This window comes from Barbus barbus, assembly GCF_936440315.1.
Source record: "Barbus barbus genome assembly, chromosome: 31".
Taxonomy (NCBI): domain Eukaryota; kingdom Metazoa; phylum Chordata; class Actinopteri; order Cypriniformes; family Cyprinidae; genus Barbus; species Barbus barbus.
The window spans coordinates 4,550,910-4,577,194 of NC_136759.1; the positions used below are offsets into that span (position 1 = coordinate 4,550,910).

Sequence of the window (26,285 nt, forward strand, 5' to 3'; positions counted from 1 at the left end):
TTATCAGACACACCTGATTCAGGTCTTGCAGTCTCTACTAACGAGCTGATGAGTTGAATCAGGTGTGTCTGATAAGGGAGACATACAAAATGTGCAGGACAGGGGTGCTTGTAGGACAGGTTTGGGAACCACTGCTCTAAATAATAAATTACATTACTGCTATATGCGTTATACAAAGTTGCACTACCATACATTAAATATCACTGGCATACATGATTATTGTATTGCTATTTACGATTTTGTTTTTTGAATACTAACAGTTCTCAGGAGAAAACTTCTTAAGGAGGCGGGTAAAAAAAAAAAAAAAATGACAGGAAGTTAATGTAGCCTGTATTCTGGTGTAGTAGCTGCTGAAGCTAACCAGTCAAACCTGACTCCTGTCCAGTACCATAGGGGCCAATACACAGCGGCTATATTAGTGTCGCGGCCCCTTTAAGGAGCTGCTCCGTCGTGACGTCGGTGACGTGGAGCGCATAGTTTGTGTGTGAGGTCCTCTGTCTGGGTGAAACTATCCGCTGTGATCCACTACAAATCTCCAGCGGGACTCATCTTCATTGACGGGAGGGCTCTATTCCAATGGCATGCCATCAGTTTAGGCTTGAGTCATCTGATCGCGCGGGTTGTTCGGTGCGGATGTCGGATCCAGGGCAGGGCCGGTGATGGTCGCGCATGAAGCCGGAGAGAGCAACAGAGGAGCGGCTGTGATTTCTGCGCTCCTTCGGTAAGACGCCTCCACCTCCACTACTGAACCCATCACTCTATACAGCTTATAATGCTCTACATTATCAACATTTAACTCTTTATATTGCTGTATTTTTAAACCCTAAACTTATTGTTTACATTTTTATTGTATATTTGTTATTTAATGAAACGTTTAATATATTTAATGGTATTTAGTAAACACATTTATTTAAAATATTATATTATATGTATATGTATATGTATATTTACTAAACACCAATTTTTAGTTAACACATTTTATTTAAAAATTTCAGTAAATAAAATTTAAATACATTTAATATTCTAGTAAACAATGTCTATTAAATATATTGTTTGCATAACAGTTATAGTAGTATAATATGCATTATATGTACTTTTATGCACAAACACATGTATATGTTTACATCTAAAATATATTTGAAAAAAGTAGCCTACATCTTTAAATATTAAATATATATTGTAATAAAACTTTTTAATAAACACATTTATTTTTTATTTTTTATGTATTGTTTGTGTAACTATTATATAGATTTTATTATTATGATTATGTAATATATAATGCATAATAATATAATATAATATTCCCAGTCCAATACATTTGGGTTTAATAATAAATTTGGTGTCTTTACTATTACTCTAAAATGTGAAAAATGGCCATGATAAAGAATAAGTGTGTCCAAATGTAAGTCTTGTAGTTTGCATAGCATTTGCAACACAATATGCATATTATTTATGTTTTTTACTGCTTAACAGTTAGAAACTGCTTTGACATTTTGTTGTTTAATGTAATTACAAAGAGAAGTTAGTTTTAAAATGTCACATTAGTGTGCAGCAACAGTTAAATGTTGTGTAGTCCATGTGTTTGGAGTGTAATGAATGTGTGTCATTGCATATGCCGTCTACAGCTGATTCCCCTATCAACACATCAGAGCACACAACACACACCTGCAACATAATCCGCTTCAGCGGCTTTGAATAAACACCTTCCAGATGAGCAGCACAAGATGCCAGCACCAGAACAACTAGGTAATGTGTTTTACACCACAGATCACACTTCATTACTTTCGTGCATCTCTCTACATTAACAAAAAAAGCACCACAGTACTACCATGTAATTGTATTCTATATAATAGATTAAATTATAATTTTTTAAAACAATTTTAATAAACACCATAACTTTTTATTAAGCACAAATTTTTTATTTAAAAATCAGTCAATATAAACATGTTTAAAAAATAGTTCAGTGTGTAGTATTGCTTGAATAACATTGATTATTATTAATAAGAATATGCATTTTTATGTATATACTATGCATTTTTGTGTTTATATGATATTTTAGGTATATATATGTGTATATATGTGTGTGTGTGTGTGTATGTGTTAAAATTGGTTCAGGACGTCATACTTAGAAGGGAGAGGTCATTATGTGAGTATAGGAGAGCATAATCTAAGTGGACGTTCATGACATGCGGAGTCCCACAAGGCTCAATTCTTGCACCGCTCTTGTTTGGCCTGTATATGCTCCCATTAAGTCAAATAATGAGAGAGGCAATTTGGTTCTATCACCGCTATGCTGATGATACCCAGATTTACCTAGCCTTATCTCCAAATGACTATAGCCCCATTGACTCCCTCTGCCAATGCATTGATGAAATTAACAGTTGGATGTGACAGAACTTTCTTCAGTTATACAAGGAGAAAACTGAGGTCATTGCATTTGGAAACAAAGATGAAGTTCTCAAGGTGAATGCATACCTTGACTCTAGGGGTCAAATAACTAAAAATCAAAAATCAAGGTGATATGATACAGCCATATCACCCTGCAGCCCAAGACAGGTTGCCCACTGAAGCTAAGCAGGGTTGAGCCTGGTCAGTACCTGGATGGGAGACCTCCTGGGAAAACTATGTTGCTGTTGGAAGAGGTGTTAGTGAGGCCAGCAGGGGGTGCTCACCCTGTGGTCTGTGTGGGTCCTAACACCCCAGTATAGTGATGGGGACACTATACTGTAAAAAGCACCGTCTTTTGGATGAGACGTTAAACCGAGGTCCTGACTCTGTGGTCACTAAAAATCCCATGGCACTTCTCGTAAAGAGTAGGGGTGTAACCCCGGTGTCCTGGCCAAATTCCCTCCACTGGCCCTTATCAATCATGGCCTCCTAGTAATCCCCATCCACTTGATTGGCTCTATCACTCTCTCCTCTCCACCTGTAGCTGGTGTGTGGTGAGCGCACTGGCGCCGTTGTGCTGTGGCTGCCGTCGCATCATCCAAGTGGATGCTGCACACTGGTGGTGGTCGAGGAGAGACCCCCACATGATTGTAAAGCGCTTTGGGTGTACGGCAATACACAATAAATGCGCTATATAAATGCATCATTCATTCAAGTCAGAAATCTTGGGGTGATTCTGGAGACAGACCTTAGTTTCAGTAGTCATGTCAAAGCAGTAACTAAATCAGCATACTATCATCTCAAAAACATTGCAAGAATTAGATGTTTTGTTTCCAGTCAAGATTTGGAGAAACTTGTTCATGCCTTTATCACCAGCAGGGTGGATTACTGTAATGGTCTCCTCACCGGCCTTCCCAAGAAGACCATTAGACAGCTGCAGCTCATCCAGAACGCTTCTGCTAGGATTCTGACTAGAAACAGAAAATCTGAGCATATCACACCAGTCCTCAGGTCCTTACACTGGCTTCCAGTTACATTTAGGATTGATTTTAAAGTACTTTTACTCGTTTATAAGTCACTCAATGGCCTAGGACCTAAATATATTGCTGATATGCTCACTGAATATAAACCGAACCGACCACTCATATCATTAGGATCGAGTCAGTTAGAAATACCAAGGGTTCACACAAAACAAGGGGAGTCTGCGTTTAGCTATTATGTGGCCCGCAGCTGGAACCAGCTTCCAGAAGAGATCAGATGTGCTAAAACATTAGCCACATTTAAATCCACTCAAAACTCATCTGTTTAGCTGTGCATATTCATATATTTATATTCTAATTATGTTTAACACCATCCAGTTGTGAAATGTTAATTTAATTTAAACTACACCAGTGCTTTCCCAGCAGAGACACCTGTGTCCTTTAACTTTAGGGCAGCATTACCTCTTTCTTTGGTTTGTGGTTGACCTGTTTTGATCACCAGATACATGATCTGAAAACACAGCGTCCGCATGAGGCTGAGCGGACAGACTATTTTGAGCTACTCAGGTGTTTCTTGATGAACCGAATAAAGCATCAAGCTGCTGTTTTTAAGCAGACCTGTTCTCATTTTTTAATTCATGAACTAGATCTGTTTAATCAGGCCATGCATTTAACACTGCGTAAGATCCGATGCCTTTAAGCCTGTGATTTTATTTCAAATATGACACGGAGCAGACATGGAGGTGATGACCCCTCTGATGGAGGAAGAAGGAGGTGAGGAGGAGGATGTAGACGTAGATGAAGACTCAGAGCATCTGCCGCAAGGCATCACGTGAGTCTCACCTGGTGTCTCACATCAGGGTTTCTTTTGTGGGGGTTTGTTTGCAAACAACAATTTCATCTGTAACAAAAAAAAAGTATATATAAACAGCATATTATCTAGCCTTTCTGACATCTCTTGAAATAACAACATGTGAAAAAAACATGTTTTCTCTGTTCCTCAGGTTTACTGAAACCCTGCTGCATCTCTTAAAGGGGAATATCGGCACAGGGCTGCTTGGGCTTCCTCTAGCAGTGAAGAATGCCGGGATAGTGGTATGTAGCATTACAGCTTCTTCTGTGAAAACCTATGAGTGATAAACCCAGTCTAGATGTCTTCTCAAAGTTCAAAACTAACCCTGAATATGAACACACTTCTAGATTTACGTGCAGGTTTTCAGGGGCAGACTGTTAGTAAAACCAGATCATGAAGCTGACTTACAGACTCTAAAAACCTGAAATGCTCAAGGGGAGTAATAAATGTATTTGTTTTTCCCACAAAATACACTTGCAGCTCTATTGCCCCTGTAATTAGATTTGTTTGTTTTCACCATCATGTTCTGATCGCCGGATACTGACTGTTTAATGGGTGAACAAGCTCAGATGTGAGTTTACAACAGGTCAGACTGGTTTACAGTCTAAACCTGCATATGTTGTAATGTTTGCTGACAGTCCAACTGCTGTTGGTTTGTAAACGTGTCAGTCCACAAACTTTATTAGCGTCATTAAGGCCTCATACAGTAAGCAAGCAAAGTTCATGCAGAGAGAGAACGATAAGGCTAGAAGACACTTAAAACAGATACAGTATTATGTTTTAAACTGTTTTAGTTCAGTTGTCTGTTTTCCCTCCAGCTCGGTCCGGTCAGTCTGGTTCTGATGGGCGTTGTGTGCGTTCACTGCATGCACATCCTGGTCAACTGCAGTCATCAGCTCAGTGAGCGGTAAGAACGCACCAATCACAGCCCACTGGCTCACTCACCATAGCCAATCACATTTCAGCTTCTTGTTTTTTTTTTCTTTTTTTTTTAAATCCTGGCCTGATGTTTGAAGATGTAGTTGAAATGAAATGTGAGGGCAAGACTTTTTTTTATCAATGAAGAAGTGGTTTGATTTTGAAAAGTAGAACTAGGACTAGGTCTAACAAAGCATGGTTTCTGTGGTGAATCGGGTTTTATGATCAGTGATGATTTTTAAAATAAAATAAATATACATTGGAGCTGGGGTGCGGTGCCTGACGCACATGCTTATGTCACATTAAGCCTTAGTGCTAATATGAGCGAACTAGGTTTGAGTTATTTTAGTCTGCGTTATTATAGTTAACTAGAACTGAAACTAAAATTAAAACCATAGAAAAATCGTTACTTGAATTAAAATAAACGTTAACTGAATTAAAAAAAAATTTTTCAACCAGTTGCAAAAACTAAAATAAAAATGGATAAAAAAAACTAATATGTGTATATATATCTATATCTCTCTCTCAAAGGAAAAATAACAAACACAATTAGTCAAATTAAAATGAAAAAATAAGATAAAATAAAAATAAAAAAACTGATTCAGAGTATGAATAAAAATTATAATAGTATCTCAAACAACACTGATTTTATTATTAGAATTATATTGGAAAGTTTGTTTAATATTTATTATTTATTTATGTTTTAATTAAACTTTTAGCAATTTAGTTATCTTTTTCGTCTGCATGTGACATTGTCTGCATAGGTTTATTAATTTTATTTTAGTTTCTGTCAAATAGACAAATGGGTTTATTTTTTTTTTTTATATTTTGTTTTTTCTGTTTTTATTTTTTTTTTATGTAAAGGTGTTAGTTTTAGTTAAAGGGGTCATGATGCTATTTTAAAGATCATTATTTTGTGTATTTGGTGTAACAGAATATGTTGACATGCTTTAATGTTCAAAAAAACACATTATTTTTCAAATACTGTGTATTATTGTAGTTCCTCTATGCCCCGCCTCTCTCAAACGCATCGTTTTCTACAAAGACCCTCCTTCCAACAAGTGCAGTCTGCCCTGATTGGCCAGCTGACCCAGTGCGTTGTGATTGGCCGAACACCACAAGCACGCGTCGGAAATGTAACGTCCCTTACCATAATCGTGAGCTTCAGCTTTCAAGTTAGTTTTATCAGTTCAAGCCCGAAAGGGGAACAGAGTCACGTGACGGACAGTGATGATGCGCGTATGTATTTGCACACAAGCCGCGGTTAAGACGATTTCTGACGGGCTGTACACTCCGCTGTGATGTGACCCTGTTCCCCTCACACTCACACACACACACACACACTCACACAATGCGTTACGTGCAAAACTCCACATTTGAATAATCAATAGCAAATACTTGAACTAATAACAAAACATACTTACAGTCGCTGATTGAGAAATGCCAGATTGTCATAGCAAAGTCGGAACTGACCCTTTTTTTTTTTCTTTTTTTATTTTATTTTTTTTATTAGAAATATCCTTTGTGCACAGCCAGCCTTGTACTCTACTAGTTTCACGAAACTGCCGTCCATAAAATGTGTTGCACAAATTTGAACATTTGGGTTATGCTGTTCTGTTGTAAAGAAATCTTAACCAATGATTCCTAATTGCATCTACTTTCAGAAGGCCAAATAAAGTGCTTTTGCTTTCGCCTAGAAACACACAGCGTCTCCCTGACAGAGCTGCATCAACACTACTGCGGTTACTGAAACCACGCCGCCTTCGCGTGAACATTTGGGTGGCATTACGCAAATATTTCCACATTGTGATGTAGACATGTGGGGGCGTGTTTAAATGAGCCGTTTTAGGGTGGTGTGGCAGAGTCTTAACTTTTATAAAGAATAACTCTTTGGTTTTGAGACTTTAGTCTTTGCAACTTCAGGGATCTCATCTATGCACGAACAGCTTGTAACACTCCAAAGAGAAAAGACAACTTGAAATCGCATCATATGACCCCTTTAACTATAATAACCCTGATTCTTATCCAACTTATTGACAAATTTGTTTTTTTTGTTTTTTATGTCTTTTTTTTATTTTTTTCTCTCTCTGAACCCTTTGGCCCAGAATATTTATTGGAAGACCCCTTATAATTAAAATTTTTCAATGTATTTGCATGATCACAGTTCTGTGATATGCTTGGCATGCAGATCTTTGTTTTATCATTTTATTTTCATTTTATTAATATTATTATTTTTTTATGGTTCTATTTATATTTTAATGATTTAAATATGATCAAAGAAAAGAGGGGAGAAAAACCTCCACCAGGGGGCCACAATCATCTGAGAGTCACCTGAACTGTGTGATGCTTTTTTTTTTTTTTTTTTTGTCTATTATCCTGGTAAAGTAAAGAGTGACAGGAAGCAGAGAGAAGAATGGGACTGAAACAAGAGTGGATTACAAGTGGATAACACCGTTCAGGTGACTCTCAGATGATTGTGGCCCCCTGGTGGAGGTTTTTCTCCCCTCTTTTCTTTGGAACTGTAACCAGACGTTTGATCCTGTTGGTGGCGGAGAACTGAAGCAAGCGAAACGTGCCTGCAGTGAGAGCTGAATAAAGAGACTGCATGTAGCATTCCTGATGGGTAACCAGGAAATCAGATCTCATTAGCTGTTCAAAATGAACATCAGAGTCTCAGATTGTTTGTAAAATTATAGTGGTAGGGTTTTTGCGGTCAGCTCAAAGATTTGATGCATGCATACGGTGTATTCTGAAGGCAGCGGTTTCTAGCGTGTGGACTTTCCTGCAGTCTGGATATCTGTCTGTGCGTTCACACTTCTTGTGTGCGTTCTCTCTTCAAACGCGATCAAAGGTCTGTCCCTGGGGTCTAACTCCAGGAAGCGCAGGCTGCTGCATCAGTCAGATGTGCCAGCGTTGGAGCGAAGCGTTGTCAATCTCAGGCTCATCAGTGTGCTGTCACACGCTTGCCAAGTTATGGCAGTGAGGATATATTATAGACTAGACAGATCGATATATTGACTAGACCAATAAATCAGATGATCTTTGGCTGTTTGGGGATTAGTTCATTAGGGTGGTTATAAATAACTAAAACCTTAAACATTCACACCTGCTTTGTGTGAAAATAGTATTTTTATTACATCACCAAAGGGAGGTCTTGTCAGATTTAGGTTTAGGGGTCATTTTTGTCCCCAACCGCATACAATATGACTTTTTTTGTCCTTCCTCTTTTATTGAAGTGTTTTGACTGCATTTCTCCCTCTAGAATTACACAAGCTGTTTTGTTTCTGCACTACTTTGTTCTTGAAGAATATTTCCCTGTGTTTCTCTTTCTGTCTGGCTCTCTCTCTCTCCTTCCTCACAGGTTGAAGCGTTCCCCCCTCGGTTACAGCGACACGGTTGCAGTTGCCATGGAGATGAGTTCCTCCCAGTGCCTGAGGAGAGGTGCTCATGTTGGGAGGTGAGCTATCCCATCATGCAGTTCATTGGCATGACAGACCCCCACCCCCCGCGTGTGCATATGCGTGAGAGAGAGAGAAGGCAAGAGGGCAAATGTCTGTGCTTGAATGAATATATTCATTAGAGAGCGGCGAGACAGGACTCTGCCTGCAGTGGTGTGTTTTCAGATCTGATGTCCCACACACAGAGAGACCTCACGCCTGGAATCTTAAAAAGATCTGTCCTGCCAGGAAATGCTGCCTCATTTTTATCTCTGTCCAAACATAATATCATGCATACTGAAACATAAACCCCTGATTATGCTACTACTACAACTTAAAATAATAATTGATGATATTATTATATTAAAATATTACATAACATGTATAACAAACATTAATGAATTAACATTTTATATAGCAGAAAAATTCACTCATTTACTGTATTGAATGATAATATACTGAAAAATTAATTCTATACTACAAGTATATTATATATTAAGTATATTACTATACCTATACTACATATAAACAATTAAAAATATGCAAAATATGAAATATAATAAGATTAATAATAATTGTTGTAAATATTAAGTATTAATATTTAATACAGAAAATAAAGCTATTAATTCTGTCATCAATGACTCGCCCTCACGTGTTTACAAACCCATAAAATTGTTTGCGGAGAAGCCTGAAATCACCTCACTAAAAAAATTGTCTAATAATAATAAAAAAATGTAGTGCTTTGGCATCTTTTTAAGAATCTTTATTCATGAAAAAATGGGTTTCGAACAACATACGGTTGAGTAACATAATGGAATTTCAGTATTTATTTAATTATGAAATATTTCTGTATTTATATTCTATTATAATTTATATTAATATTTTGAATTAGCTTTTATTTTCATATTTTATTAGATTAAATGTATTCTAATTTGTTTTTTTTTTTTTTGTTTTGTTTTTTCTCCCATAAAATATTTTTTTCTCTTTTTGTTTTTTTATTTATTTTATGTGCTTTTTAAAATATTTCTAAGTAGTTTTTTTTTTTTCAGATTTCCATTAAATTTTTATTTTATTTAGAATTTCAATATTTCTGTTAGTTGCAATGGCAACCTTAATTTAAACCTGTAATTTAAATTTGATCTCGTTATTTCAATAAAACTGTTTTTAATCATTTTCCCTCAAATCAATCTTTTCCAGGCACTTGGTGAATTTCTTCCTGGTTTTGACCCAGCTGGGCTTCTGCAGCGTTTATTTTGTGTTCCTGGCTGAGAACATTAAACAGGTATGTGTGAGAGTAGAGATCCAGACGTTCATTTTCTCCATAAATGAACTGATTTTGACTGTGACAGAGCTGGAGCCGATCAGAGCTGGAACAGTTCTTCTTTGAATGTAACAGCCAATCAAAGTCTTGAAGTCACAGCAGTGTGTGTTTGTTAGGTGATGGAGGGAACTCATCTGAACAGCTCTGTGGAGAATGTGCTGTTATACTCCAACAGCTCCGAGGGGGGCACCGTCTCCCCCACAGCGCCTTCTGTCTCCTCAGCTGCGGGGCTGGACCTGCGGCTCTACATGGTCTTCCTCCTTCCCTTCATTATCGTTCTGACCTTCATCAGAGACCTGAGGAACATGGCCGCCCTCTCCGCCATCGCCAACCTCTGTATGGCTGTCAGCCTCGTCCTCATCTTCACATATATACTCAACGTAAGTGTGTGTGTGAGCGCTGCACGATTTGAGGGAAAGCTGAAGTGCTTTTTTTTTTTTTTTTTTTTTTCTGATTAAAATTGTGATTTTAAAATGCATTTTTATAAAGCTCCAGGTTTGCTGTGATTTTATATAGCAATATAACTATAAAATAATAATAAATTATTATTACTACTAAACAAAACTATTAAAATAGTAATACTTTATTATATTATTTTACTGTAAATGTATAAAATACTATACAATTATGTACTTAATAATAATATAATAATTATTATTAAACAAAATTATTAAAATAATAAATAATTGTAATATTTAACTGTAAAATAATAAATCAAGTTTATAACCAAATAATAATAATAAATATTATCATTACTAAACAAAACTATTACAAGTATTTTTTTATTGTAATGTTACTGTAAAATAAATCAAGTATTTAAGAAACGTGTAATAAAATAATGTAGTAATTATTTTATTTTAATGTCTTATTATTATTACTACTACTACTACGTAATTAAAATAAGTATTTCTATTTAAATATTTGTAATTATTGTAAAATAATCGAGGATTTAACAGTTTTTATTAAAAACATTAAAATATTACTAATGCAATTTCATCATTTAAAAGTATTTACAAAAATAATCATGATGATAATCATTTTACTTTAGAGTACAACTGTAAAATACAATACTAATATTACTGTCTAATTTTTTCATTTTTAAATGTTAAACCATTAAGCTTTTATTTTGGCATAAATGAGCTTCAATTGTTGTAATGAGAAGCTGGATTATCAGCGTTTCTTATTACAAATTTGGGAAGATGATGGACGCATGTTGCATCTGCAAATGCATATTATGAGCAACTCAAACCGATGCAGAGATGAGTTTGTCTTGAGCAGCATTTACTGTGAACAGAGCCGCTCCGAGATGCTGAAAACACTGCTTGTGTGGAAACAAACAGTGGCGTGCTTCACTCGTGCAGTAAATATTTATTTAATTCACAGCCTTTTTGATTTGATAATTGCACTAAGCCATATTGCAATTTTGGTTTTATTCTGATTATTGGTGCAGACTATTATTATGTGCTTATTATGTGATTATTGGTGTGTGTATGTCTAGTCTCATATCCACTTCCGTAGCCAGGAATCCTCATTGTTCAGTCTAGGAACACGACTGATACAGGCCTATGCATGCAGATGCAATCACATTGTATGAAGCCGCCAAGTCACATTGGAGGCATTTTTCTATATGCATCAGATTTTCAGGGCTGTGGGCGGCTGACACTGGATCTTTACGTGCATTGTTCCTGTACGTGTGTGTGTGTGTGTGCACGTGTCTTTCATCCTCTGTGCTACAAAGAAAGACTGCAGTTATAATCCTGATGTGAAACTACATCATGCCTCTTACCACCTCTGTCTGTCTGTAGGATGTGAGTGATCCCAGACGTCTGCCGTACGCCTCCACGTGGAGGAAGTTTCCCTTCTTCTTTGGAACAGCTATATTTGCCTTTGAGGGAATTGGAGTGGTGAGATGATGATGATGATTCAGCTTTTATTTATGTGATTTTTGATTTGACGTTGCCTATGCAATTTTTTATTTTATCAGTTTTTCCTTTGCTATTGAAGAAATTAGGTACAAGTATAATACAGTAATTTGAAATTGTAGTAACATTTTAAAAATGACTGTATTTATGGTCAGATAAATGCAGTCTTTATGAGCATAAGGGACTTATTAAAAAAAAAAAAAAAAAAATCTTCCCAACCCCAAACTCTTGAATAGTGTGCTTCTTGCTTTTTCTATGGTCTAATTTGTAATTTTCATAACCTCCTACCCCCTTTTTACATGTGTATAAAAAAAAACTAGTTGCAATGCAGTATTGGATTTTTAAATATAATTATTATTATTATTAGTAGTATTATTTACATTTACATTAATATAGCTGGTAGATACTTTTATCCAAAACAACATGCATATTTTTAGTGCAATGCTAAAAAAAAAAAAACATTAAGTATTTTCTTCTTAAAAAAACATATGCATCTGACATCTTTCTCCATAATCAATCTTTCTATATTTTGTCCTCTGCTGAAAAGTCAGGGAAAGACAATTGTGGATTTTTTTTTTTTTTTTTTTCACCATTAGAAGAAATGGTGAAACTTTTTTTTTTTTTTTTGTTAGTTTTTTCCAGAGGTCTTGAAAATGTTATTAAAACGTATTAAACTAAAGTGCTGATCTTTGCAGGGAACTGAACACACGACCTTGTCGTTGCTAGCGTTATTCTTTGCTGTTTGAGCTACAGGATGCATGATTTGTTTCTGAATTTGATCAAAGGAAAGCTACTTAGAAGACAGCATCTTCTTGCACACTACTTTTTGGACTTGGCTTTGTGCATGTGACGCCTGGAGCAAAGCTTCACCGCCTGCTGATCAATCTTCTGTATTTTTCTGTCTCGCTTGCTTTGTGTAGGTTCTTCCATTGGAGAATCAAATGAGGGAACCGAAGCGATTCCCTCAAGCCCTCAACATTGGCATGGGTGTCATCATCGTCCTTTACGTGACCCTAGCGACGCTGGGATACCTGCGCTTCAGTGACGACATCAAAGGAAGCATCACGCTTAACCTTCCACATGATTCCTGGTGAATATGACACTTACGCACTTAAAAAGTCTGCCAGTCATCAGAGAGGTGATGGGAATTTCTCTGAAAGCTCAAAAGAACAGTGGTCAATGCATCCATGCTCAATAAAACTATAATAAAATAGTATAAATCAATACAAATAAATGGATACACATTGAACTTTAGTACTCATGTGGGAAAATCAGGTTCAAGTCCGGCCTGCATCGTGTTCCAATACGACTCTCTCCACAAGCTGAAAATTAAAAATGTTAAAAGTCCCATGCATCAAATCTGAGTGTAAGTCAGTTCAGTTTAGTTATCGCAGCACTCTGCTGTAGTGGAGTTAAATTCAGAGAACTAATATTAAACTATATGTTCACCGTCAGAAACATCTCGAGTGATTGATCACAGCTCAGAGTGACTTAAGATCAAATTACAGAGAAATCAAAACCAGCTGTTTTCGAGTTCAGCTTTAACTAAAGCCTGCCATTTCCAACTCACTTTCATGGAGACTTTTATTAGCAGTTAACGTATTTCTAGATCTCATTAGCATCCCGTCAGCTGAGGACAATCTGCCACCAGAGCCAATATCTGATCCAGCACCTGTTTTGTTGACACATCCTGCAGTGACGACACTGTGACATGCATCTGAAACCATTGAACTTTTTTTGTTTTGTTTTGGTAATTATTATGCATTTAGATTTTTAGTGGCATTGTACTGCGAGACTGCAGTATTTTATATTTAAAAAAAGAATTTGGCAAACTGCAGGACTTAAGTAAAATAAACAATTTTTTTTTTTTATAAATTCATTGACTAAGTTCATAAGAGTCATTTGTTCATGAATCAGACTTTACTTATCATGCTGTAGAAAAATGTAAATCTTGACTTATATTTAATTAACAATATTAATATTGTTTAATATTTAACATTAACATTAGTAAACTATTTTTTTTATATTTATTTATACGTTTTAAAATTTCTTTATGCCAATTTATATATATTCTGCTATTTAAGTTACTCAGTTTGGCGTCAGGTTTTTTTTTTTTTTTTTATAAATTTATACTTTTATTTTTTTAGAATGCAATTAATTGACCAGTAAAGTAAAGCATTTCAGGATTATAAATATCTTGACTGTCATCACGGTTTCCACAAAAATATGAAGCAGCACAACTGTTTCAACATTGATAATAATCAGAAATATTTCTTGAGCAGCAAATCAGTATATTAGAATGACTTCTGAAGATCATGTGACACTGAAGACTGGAGTAATGATGCTGAAAATACAGCTTTGCGTCTCAGGAATAAATGACATTTTAAAATATATGAAATGAAAGTTATTTTAATATTTCATGATATTACTGTTTGAATTTATTTTTAATCAAATTCAAGACTTCTTTTAAAACAATAAAACATTTTATGCACTCCTAACTTGTACATTAGTGTAATAATTTTATTTTAATATTTCATGATATTACTGTTTGAATTTATTTTTAATCAAATTCAAGACTTCTTTTAAAACAATAAAACATTTTATGCACTCCTAACTTGTACATTAGTGTAATAATTTTATTTGCTATCAAGTGTTTTTTTTTAATGAAGTTCTAAACTAGCTCTCATTTTTCCCATCTCTAGTGTTGAAATCAGCATAGTGCGAGTTAATAATTTTTCAACACACTCTGTGTTGAGTTTCCTTTGAAGTCGTGTTGAAATCCTGCATTGCATCACTGACGTTCTTCAACCCTTAATTGCACATTCTGTGGTTTCTGACTGCAGTATTCGTGTGTGTGTGTGTGTGTGTGTGTGTGTGTTGCAGGTCTAATCAGCTGGTGAAGGTCTTGTACTCGTTCGGTGTGTTTGTGAGTTTTGCGGTGCAGTTTTTCGTGCCGGCAGAGATTCTGGTTCCACCCGTGTGCGAGCGCGTCAGGAAGAGCTGGAGACGGGTGGCTGATCTCAGCCTGCGAGCGCTGCTCGTCTGCCTCACCTGTGAGTGAACACACACACACACACACTCTCATCCAAAACACCCTGAACTGCCTCAATAAACAGCTTTTTAAGGCATCATAGTCATGTATTTTATGCTGAAAGCAATCCCAGAATGCATTGTCAAGCTCAGTGAAAATAAAATGGTGACTCAAATGAAAAGTTGTATTGCAAGCATACTGGTATTTTATTCAATAAATTCCATTTTAAAAAGGATTTGCACCATTAGCTTAGTCTGTAGGCAGTTCATTTTGTTACGCTGCTACTTTTTCATCATCCTCTTTGTTTCCGTGCTGTTTTCTCTGCACTTCTTCCACCCACCCATCCATGCATCCGTTCGTTCTGTTTCCTTGCTTTCCTCATTTTTCCCTATTCCTATCTTCTCCTCATCCTAGTTCTGCCTCTAGTATTCATTGGAGATGAGAGGAGAGATAGTGGAGGTTTGTTCCCCTCCCAAAATGATGGATGGATGCTGTGAACCATTGTAAACCAACCTGAAGGCTTTTGGATTAGTTTGATATGTTTTTTATCTTTGGAAAAATTGAGTCTACCACTGAACCGTGAACCACCCAGAGACTTAAAATATGAAAATAAATATTTGTTTAACACCGTCAGTCATGCAGGTACGACTGAGAGCGTTTGCTATGAAGAAAGAATGTTGCAGGGATCGAGTGCACACACCAGAGAGTGAATGAAAGAGTGAGTGATGGTGTGTTTTTGTTTTAGACATGAAGAAAAATGGAGCGAGACTGTATGACTATTAAAACAGGATCTACCTATCAGCAGTATTTTAATGTTATTGATATACTATTATAGTATTTATTCATATTTTCAGTGTTTCCATTTTAATAGTTTCAGCGTTCATTTACAATAATGATGGATGGATGGATAAAGTTATTCTAGCTATTTATTGTTCCATCTATTGTTCTGTTTATTATTCCATCATTCATTCATCATCCAAACATCCATCTATCCTTTCTATCAGTCTGTCTATCCATCCATCATTCTATCCATCCATTGTTTATTCCTTCATCCATCTGTTGTTTATTCATCCAACCATTCTATCAATTGTTCATGCCGTCATCCACCAGTTCATTCTGTCTATCAATTGTTCATTCGATCATTCGTTCTATCGCTCTAGCAATCTATCTAGCATTCCTATGGTTCAAGCTATTCTTTGAGCTCACTAATTCTAACTGTCTATCTTTTTAGTCATTCTAGCTATTTTTATCATTCTATCCATTGTTCTAGCTATAGTTTTAGACATCTCATCAGCTATTAGTCTATTGTTTTAGCTGTTATTAATAGTAACTATCATTCTACCTCTTCTAACCACCTATTGTTCCAGGTATTGTTTTTGCTATTTATCATTCTAGCTGTTTTTTTAGCAACCTATCTTTCTAGCAATCTACCATTCCAGCGATTGATATTGTAGCTATCTATCATTCTATGTAGATACAATCTTTCTTCCTTCCTTCCTTCCCTCCCCAGTGGCCCTGCTCACAATTCATTTGTCGGTCTTTTGTTCTCTCCGTCTCTCTGGTCTCCTTGGACATATCACTTTCTCCGATTATAAGATTTCTTTTATTGCATCCATGACTTTCTTTCTCACTTTCATCCCGACCTCTCGGTCACTGGCTGCTCCGTCTCTCTCTTCAAAGTTTCAAGTTGCAGCATGGAGACACGAAAGGAGCATGGACACCATTATTTAAAGAAAAGAGCTAGGTGGGGTTAGAAACATATTCATGTTAATTCATTGCTAAACCGCATTTAAAATTCAGTATTATGCATTCCCGAGTAAAACGATAGTTGGTGGGAAATGGAGTTGAGTGGAACTTGATTTTATCCAATGGAGTGATTGGTTTATTGGCCAAGATATTATTGGTTAATGTTATTGTCTCTGCACACACAGCAGAAAAATCATTTCAGAGGCAGAGAAAGTCATCACACTTTGAAAGATTATGAAAAACATTCACAATAAAATGTGTCGGTGAGTTGTGTACGATAAGACCAGGAAAATTTATTAGGAAGGAAAATAGCAGGGTTCCCATATTCTGAAAACACGGTAATTATTTAATTTAGAAATTGAAACAAGTCAAATATATTTCTAAAAGGCTGGGAAAAGTCATGAGAATAAATGCAATTCATGGCTTAAAGTTCTCCGGCTCCGTGCCAGATCTCCGGTGTGTGGCGTTTGGCTGCAGGAAAATAAAAAGTCCTACATTTCTTGATCACTTGTTGATATCACGTTCGAGTTCATGAGTTGGCCTACCAATGGTATGAGAGGAACACAGCTTTCACTCTCAACCAAACTAACATTAATTACCAATCAGAAATTGTTGCTCTTATAAACACGAGTCGCAGCTGATGAATGGAAAAGAAGCCTGGGTCTCGAGCGCGACGTGTTGAAAAAGCTTAGAGGCGCAATGATCAAAGATATCCATCTAACGCCATTTTAACATGGAAAAACTATTAAAAAAGCAGCGGGGCTTTGTAAACAGCTCAGAGTAATCACGTCAGCTCCATAAAAACATTGATTGTACATCGCGGTTTCAAAATAATAGTTTGACTTTGCATGTGGCCAAATATTAAAATGAAATGGATTTAAATGTCGTTGAATTACATGAAACGTCACCAGGCCGTTGGCGCCCTCTGCAGGTATTTGTTATAATAAATAGGCACATTACATTATGTATTTTAAGTGTTGTTCAACAAAACCATGTACTTGGTTTTGATACTATATTTGAGCCAATTATTACTGCCTCATCGTTAGTTTATATGTAAATAGTCATATTAAAGTGTTTTTCACTTAGGTCTATTTGTATTACTAATAAATAGATTACTCAATTGTCAAAATAATCAGTAGATTGCTTGATTAGCAAAATAAGCGTTTGTTACAGCCCTAGATTAGTTAAAACATTTCAGAATACAACTGCATTGTTTTACTTATTGTGATTTAAAAGACAATTTACTAAAGTATTAAAACAATTATCTGTATTTTGTCTCATCTCGTGAGCTAAGTGTATTGTAAGCGGTGATAAAGCTTATCATTTTCCAAATGTATGGTATAGCTTTCATTCTTCAGGTCAATCATATATTCATGAAGAAAAAAGGTAGTTTGAATAAGGAAAGCAATAACTTTGCCATAGTATCCTTTCAAATATTAAAGTTGCCACAGTCATTGCATTCTTTGCATGTGCTGCACTTTATTTATGCCATTTTGTTTTATTAGTCTATTTATTCGAATTTGAAAGATAATAGCAATATTTTGTGATTTATCACAAAGTGAGATCTGATTTTACTCATTGAAAACCAGAAAAGTAGTGCTTAAAGTCCTTAAATCCTGAATTTTCATTTTGCAGTATCTGTAGGAACCCTGTTTAAGTTACCAGTTCTTGGAGCATGTTAATGTTTTTTTTGTTGTTGTTTGTCTTTGTATATTTCCAATTTTATATTCAATTTCTAGTATTTAATTTACCATTATTTCTTTTGAATGAAACAATTTCAGAAATTACATGTTTTAGATTGTAGGTCATCTTGTACCCTGTCAAGGACAAAGCTAACCAGCAAAACTTGATATCAAAAGCATCCTAAATATTACATGTGTTTGCACCAGATTATAGAGAGTAACCCAATAGCCCACCATAATCTGTAGTCTGAGCCTGTCAAGGGCTATTGGCAATGGCAGATACAAGACGTTACCAGTTAGTTTCAAGGAAAATCATTTTCAAATAATGTCCTTTTTTTTTTGTTCACCAAATAACTGTGTATCCGCAACCCCAGCCCACCCCCCTAATTTAACCCCTGAATTTTGAAATCCTTCACGCTTGGTGAGCAAATTGCTCTTTTTCAAGGCAGTCTATAAAATCGTATCCAGCAGTCACAAATACCTGAAAAAGTAGACTTCATTAATGATATATAATTTTAAATTAAAAATTATATAAAATTACAATATATTGTTTTTATCAAATTAAAATTAATTAAAACACAAATTAAAAATATTTAAATTCAGAAAATGTCAAATTTTATTCGTATTGAAATATGGAATTATTTATTGATTTTATCTACAAAAATCTTTCATAGGTCAAGAGGTGTGTGTGTGTGGTTTATATATATATATATATATATATATATATATATATTTTTTAGAGATGATTCTAATAATTATAATTTGTGGATGCAGAGTTTAAATATTTAAATTAATTTTGAAAAAGTAAATTAAATAAAATATAAAAAATACAAAGAAATATTAATTTAATTATTTAATACTTATCTTTAAATATCACATGCATCTTGCAGGTCTGTTGGAGCATTTTATGGTGTATGTAGCTCTTTTGAGGAAGTTCTAGATGAGGTCTGTGGAAGTGCTGTTGAACGGGGTAATGAGCTCTGAAGGTTGCAGGTCTGTGGCCCGTGTTGGTAGATAAAAAGATGAAGTTCTCATTCTGTCACTCGTTCATGCTGTCTTTTATCTCGGTGTTTTTTTTCTGCCTGACGTGCTTCCTCCCTGGTTCCCTGACCCAAGGCCGTCACCCCTCTGAGTGCTGTGATAGATTAGTGGGCGCGTTGTGTGTATGGGTATATGTATGTGTGGGTGCTGTTTTATATAGTGTGTTTGTGGCCGTGTATGTCTTTTATGGTGTGTGTGAGAGCTGGGGCAGAGTTGAGGGACTCGTTCAGTGTCTGCTCATTTATCTCAGTCTTCCTGAGGCTCTGTGAATTATTACCTGCCTACCCTACGGAGACAGGCCCATCATGGAGCTCTCCGCTGAGGCCTGTCGCAGAGCTCCGTGATAGAGCTTATCATGCACCTGCATGCTGAGGCCCTGCGTTCCGAGACATTCTTCAAGAAGCCTCTGGCTTTTAGATGTTTGTTTGAGGTGCTTCTGGTGTAGTTAAGGCTCAGTTGTAACCCAAAGGTTGTTGGTTTAAATCACCTCAAGGATCAAGCCACATTATTTAATCTCATGTTTATGCACTTTTCATTGATATTAGTCTTATAATAAATTAATAATACTATAATAGTTCTATCAAACGATTAATCACGACTATAAATAAATAGAAGCACACGTGTATGTATGTGAAAAATGTTCTCTTAATATTAAATATTTATATATAAATTCAATTATATGAATATAAATGTATACATGTAAATATTTTCTAAATATACTGAAAGTGCGTGTATACTGTATACATATACACAATACACACATTATGTAAACAAATACTTTTATTTTGGATGCGATTTAATCATTTGACAACACTATATAATAATATTTTGGATTTATTTTTGTAGTTTCTTGTGCATTTTTGTCATTTTTAATATTTTTTAATGTCTGTATAGTTTTTATTTATTATTATCATTATTATCATTAGTTTTATTTTAATACTATAACAAACTAAACTAATTTGTTCAGTTAGAAAATTAATCAAATAAAATGAGAATATTATTTAAATGTAAAATTAATTAATAATAAATGAATAAAATATAAAATAAATTGTATTAATCTTGAAATATGAAATTATTTTTAATATTTAAAATTGATAACGCTGACTAAAAGTATTTCATATTGTCTCTATATAGCGGGGAAGTCGTGGCCTAATGGTTAGAGAGTCGGACTCGTAATCCAAAGGTTGCGGGTTCGAGTCTCGGGCCGGCAGGGATTGTAGGTGGGGGAGTGAATGTCCAGCGCGCTCTCCACCCTCAATACCACGACTGAGGTGCCCTTGAGCAAGGCACCGAACCCCCAACTGCTCCCCGGGCGCCGCAGCATAAATGGTTGCCCACTGCTCCGGGTGTGTGTTCACGGTGTCTGTGTGTGTGTTCACTGCTGCGTGTGTGTGCACGTTGGATGGGTTAAATGCAGAGCACGAATTCCGAGTATGTCACTTCACATGAAGTAGCAATAGTGATGCTTGCTTCATCAGTACCCATAAAACATCACATTCCTTAATTATTATTCATATTTGGTTATTTGCGTTCTTGTGTTCATTTTTAGATTTCTATTTTGAACATGGGTCCATGTGTTGGTGTTCGTTTATCTCTCATATCATGTACCAAACTGTCAAACATTTATCCTGAGGGTGGCAGTAGCACACAAAGAGGAGAAACTGAAGCGTTCATGCGTGTTTGAGTTTTCAGAATGCATGAGTGAGAGCGAGAACCCAGTGTGTGTTACATGTTACTGGTTTCTTCTGCAACAGAGAGAAGGGGAGAGAGAGGGAGAAGATGTAGCTTAGAGAGCAGGTGTGTGACACTTCACACTCAAGTCTCATGAATTAAACATGTGTACAGCCTGAGTGTGTGCGTGCGCTTTTTATAAAAGGCTGCGGGGAACGTTTGCAGTCATTCCACTAAAAGCTGTGTGTGTGGATATAAATTGTTGTGCCTTTGTTTTCAAGGAAAAGAGAAGGGGTTTTGTCTTCCTCCACAGCAGAAAAGATGAATATTGATTTTTGATTTAGTTCTTCAGCCACGATCCTCTGCATACACCAGTCCACAAACCACACAACCAATCAAGGGTTAAACCCACACATTGCAGCTGGAAACCACAGCCGGTTAAATTGCGAAGTTGTTGCTTTGTCTCTCTTTACACAAACTGCTCAGAAATAACATGCCTCCATCTTTTTTCTTTTATTATAATTAGTGTTGACCATAAGTATAAAACTTTGATATGCAACATGCCTTGTAGCGCAAACGAGCAAAATCCCTTGCAACCACTCCCAACACCTCAGCAACACCCTAGCAACCACCCACAACACATTAGGAACTGCATTATAATGGTGTACACACCAAAAGCACAGCAACTATTTGCATAGTGTTATCATTCTAGATTACTCGCAGGATGTTTTTTGTGTCACTCGTTTGGATAAAAGTATTGCGTAATGCTCTCCTTCATTTTCTGATACAACCAGATATGGCAACCTGGATGTCAATAAGCTATTCGCTGATTGGTTTGCGTAACAATGCATCATGCAAATTTTCCACTCAAGTTTAAATTTTTTAACTTGCATGGAAAACACGATTGAGACGTACATATCACGTGTTTGCAGCAATCGCGTCGCCTGCCATGACTTTGTATATAATCTACTTGCACGAATAACATTCGCTTTTGGTGTGCACACATATCCTAACACTTTATATATGCGCGATAAGGCTGTGTCAAAAGATGATGATCATGTATTGACAATAGCCAGAGATATTGTCAAAATAAATCATGTCAATATTAAGAGTATTTGGTATTTCCAATTAATGTAGGCCTGTTACATTCTTATTATTAGGGGTTTTTTATTCAATTAATTTCCTCCGTAATAGCGCATCAACGCATAAATTAATCGCTGTGAGGATGATAAAATATTAGACTATTAAACATTTAATTAAATGTTTTTAAAAAGGTCTTTTAGAAATCTTTCAAAACAGGCCTATTATAGCTTACAATGAATTATTGGCCTATAATTAAAATTAACACTGCAGTCATCAATGAAAATTAAGAGCAGCTTTAATTTCAAGCACCGACTTTCAAAAACAACCTGTAACATGAAATACATTTCTTCTCGTTTTTATCATGTTCAGGCCACAAGAGAAATATTTAGCGTAAATTGTCTCGCTGTGTTTTTGGATTATTGTAAGGGGTAGGTTTAGACATTAACGAAACACAATCTAATAGGTAGAAAATTTGTTAGGGTTGGGTATCAAGAACAGGTTCCGTTTTAAAACCGGTTCCAAATTTCCAAGAAGCGGGTAACACCTTGTTTGCATGCAGCACACACATCTGAAGCGCGAGCACGGCCCTGTCTCAAATGGAACACTTGGGCCGTTTCTCAAACGAAAGGCTGCATCCTCCAGAGGTCGAAAGATCTTATTTTAGAATATTAACAGTTATAAATTTGACCATTATTCTTAGTTAAGTGTAAATTGTTGTAATATGCTTATGACTCCCGAATGTATTTGTTCTTAAGTGAAACGCACATGTGAAAGGTATTTTTAGATCCGCCCAAGTGCGTTTTCTTTCACATGTTTACGTTCACTTAAGACAAAAACGGCTGTGTTTATGGTGATTTTATACTGACGTATTTTTGTGCATATTGGTTGGTAAATGTGAAAGAGAAACAAGTTTAGGCTCGGAACAAATCTTCTTCAGTGGACACATTGCACTACACCAAATACACAAAATAATGTTCTTTTTAGCAACATATGACCCCTTTAATGACAAGCAGCACATGTTTATTAGGCTGCACGTTTATAACACCGTGGTTTAAGGTTAAAAAAACATTTTCCACATACTGTACATTATTAAGCGAGGCGTGCTCTGATTGGCCAGCTATCCAGTGCGTTGTGATTGGCCGAATACCTCAAGCGTGAGACCGAAATGTTACGCCCCTTACCGTATTGTGATGCTGTGTCCCGGCTGACGACACAAAAACAAAACCCATTATAAACGAGGCATTTGTTGCATTCAGTGGGGACATAATTACTGATTAAAATGAAAGCACCATCAGTTTTTACTTTCACTTTCTGGTGAAAATCGTTCACCAGTCTTGCGCAAAGTTTTCACGTTGCTTGTATAATATCCATTGGCTTATCTTCATTGTTTGAAACAGAAATATTTCCAATATATCACAATGGCCCCCCCGCTGCGCCACAGCCAACACATATTCTAGCAAACAGTCCAGCCCCAGTCCCACTTATTAAAATTTTCCAATGCAACAGAATTTTAAGTTTTTCATCTAAAAAACAAATGCGTTTTTTTTTTTTTTATCGTTCTAGTTAACAATAACACAACTGCAGAACACCCTTACAATTCCATACAGTGCCATAGCAACCAGCAGAAACACCCTAGCAACATCTTGGCAAACCACTCAGGCCTGTCAGAATCATGGCATTGAGTTTCAGTACTTATGTTTTCCTGCAAAAATCTAATTTCTCCCTTCCTTTCTGTCTGCATCTCTCTCTTCCTCAGGTATAACAGCAGTCTTGATACCGCGGTTAGATCTGGCGATCTCATTGGTTGGTGCTGTTAGCAGCTCGGCGCTGGCGCTCATCTTCCCGCCGCTGGTGGAGCTGGTGGCGTTTCCCAGTCAACCACCTCCTCCTCTCCTGCTCCTCAAAGACCTCTCCATCGCTGCCCTCGGCTTCATTGGCTTCCTGACCGGGACCTATGTGACTCTGGAGGAGATCATTTATCCCGACGACCAAGGACAGACCAGTCTCCATGACAATGGGAACTGGACCATACCCACTACCTCACCACCCTGAAGACCATGCCCACAAACGAAGGACCAATCGAGTTACATTTCCATATTTAAAAGGCACGGTGTCATTTTAAATACTGTAACCGCACAGGCGCTTTTTTTTCTCTGGGATGAAGAGCTCGTCTTATAAGGAGGATTGAGGTGTGGTTTTTTTATAGCTCAGTTTGTCGCTCATTCCACAGGCACATGCCTGATGTGCGTGGCTGTAGCTCAGATTGCGAGTGTGTGTGAGTGAGTGATTGTGTGCGTGGGAATTATTTCCTCTGTACGGCCTTATGGACTTTCCATGACTCCACCCCGTTGTAGATGGAATGGCTTTGACTCCATCAGGTCGGTGGAGCATATAGTATGACGGGCTGTCAGCATTTAACACTGCAGGAGAGCGCCGGAGAAATATTGCACACTAAAGAATGTATGTTCTCGCTGACTAGCGGTATTATTAATAAACCAATCGTTTCTCCTGAGGCTTGTGATATTTAATTTTTTTTCTTTGTTCTTTTTTGACTGCTGCAGTATTCATGGGGAATAATGAGTCTTTTATTTAATGACAAACTTTGGAATGTTAAATGCATTACAGGCTATTAAGCCGTTAAGTAAAAATCCACTCTGCAAGTCTGGATTTTTTCAGAACTAGTCAGGATTCAAAACGAGCTGTTTCAACTATCTGTTGTCATGTAACACAGTTTTTGACTCATCCTTCAGTTTGTAATAAGCAAAAAATCATGTTTGCACTAATGCAGGAACAAAAAGCATTGAAGAAGCTTTATAGTTAAATTAATTCAGTACAAACGTGATTCTAAATAATCCTTTTCTGATTGTTACCAACAAAAATCCTTTTTTTTTTTTACTGTTTATTAGCATTTTATTTCCAGTTTAGTTAAATTTTTTTCTATTATTTTTTAGAGTTTACCTTTATTTTAGTAGTTTTGGGGGTGCCAAAGCCAAATGTGACAATGCCTCTTTCTATCTATCTTTTAGTGTTTTTAGTATTTTCAGGATTGCTGAAGCTGGTGTTACTTGGTTTATCAGCATTAAATTTCCCAGTGTAATTACTGACTAGTGGCATTGTCATGTTAATCCAGATGGGTTGTGAAAGTTTCAAATTTTATAATATACCATGTTTCCAAAACTAAAATTAATTTGTGACCTTTTTTTTTTTCTTTAGTTATGAGGTCCTGAGTCAAAGAATTGTATTACATTTTTGAACAAGCAATGTTAGTAAGTGTTAAGTTATAATAGTACAATTAAAATTAAAAAGATTAGATTAACTTGTAATAAAATTTGAAATCAAATTTAAAATGAAATTGAATTAGGAATAAAAACTATAGACTACTACAATTAAAATAAAAAAATATATAAAAATCTGTAAGAAATATGAAGAAAATATTAAAACTAAAATAGTATTTCAGTGGTAATAAAATAAGTTTAGTGTGTAATTTAATGTCTATACTTTCTCGACAGTGTAATTTTAACATTTATTCAAGTGCAGTGCAAACTGTTCTGTTCCCGTCAAAGCCATTTGTGTCTTTTACAAATTGAGGGAGGAGTCAATTTTCTCTAGTACTAAAAGAGATAGACCTTATTTTGTACTGAACCCTTCCACATTTATGCAACCCTGTTTACTTCCACTTCTATAACTTATGTACAAAACCCCTTATCTGAGCTGCTGTGTTTCCAAACAGGATAACCATTGAGAATAAACCTTGGGCATTAGATTTAGGAATTGATTGGATAGTGAAAAATGGGCATTCATACAGAATAGAGCCTGGGAGAAAAAAAAAGAGGGTTTGGTGATGTCAGCCAAAAGGAAATTTGTTTCAGTGCCAGAGGAAGTGATTAGGTTTTGATGAAAGATTATAAAGATGATATGTTTTAGTGTTTGAACTAACGTGCACTGATGAATTGTTCACAATATGATCGGAACGTGCGTTAAGAATGCAAATAGTGTCAATTTAACAATGAAATCTGCAATATTCAGGAAGAATGAACGCCAGCTTAAATTAAATGTCTCATTGTCCATATCATAACGGTCATTGGTGTCACTCAGAACTGAAACATGTCACGTTTTAAAAGATTACTTTAAATAGAAATAAGGATCTGTCCAGTCGCCTAAGGTCTGGACGTTTCTGCCCATTTCTGATTAATTAATTAGATCTTAAAAAGC

General features: G+C 36.0%; 1 protein-coding gene across 1 annotated transcript; it reads left to right on the forward strand.

The window, feature by feature from the left end:
• The first annotated feature begins 444 nt into the window (after nt 1–444).
• Nucleotides 445–24,586, forward strand: LOC306851338 (neutral amino acid uniporter 4-like). The gene is made up of 12 exons (XM_079387499.1): nt 445–721; nt 1,626–1,746; nt 4,104–4,200; nt 4,373–4,463; nt 5,040–5,128; nt 8,501–8,596; nt 9,774–9,858; nt 10,014–10,277; nt 11,703–11,801; nt 12,740–12,909; nt 14,703–14,872; nt 23,830–24,586. Exons 2-12 carry the CDS (start codon nt 1,725–1,727, stop codon nt 24,123–24,125), a joined length of 1,479 nt encoding a protein of 492 aa, XP_079243625.1. The 5' UTR covers nt 445–721; nt 1,626–1,724; the 3' UTR covers nt 24,126–24,586.
• Nucleotides 24,587–26,285: the final 1,699 nt, after the last annotated feature.

Excerpts from the sequence above, each read along its gene's own strand:
- LOC306851338 (XM_079387499.1), top strand. The coding sequence starts at position 1,725 with ATGCCAGCACCAGAACAACTAG. Across the intron at positions 12,910-14,702 it reads AACCTTCCACATGATTCCTG|GTCTAATCAGCTGGTGAAGG; the intron begins GTGAATATGACA and ends TGTGTGTTGCAG. Across the intron at positions 14,873-23,829 it reads GCTGCTCGTCTGCCTCACCT|GTATAACAGCAGTCTTGATA; the intron begins GTGAGTGAACAC and ends TCTCTTCCTCAG.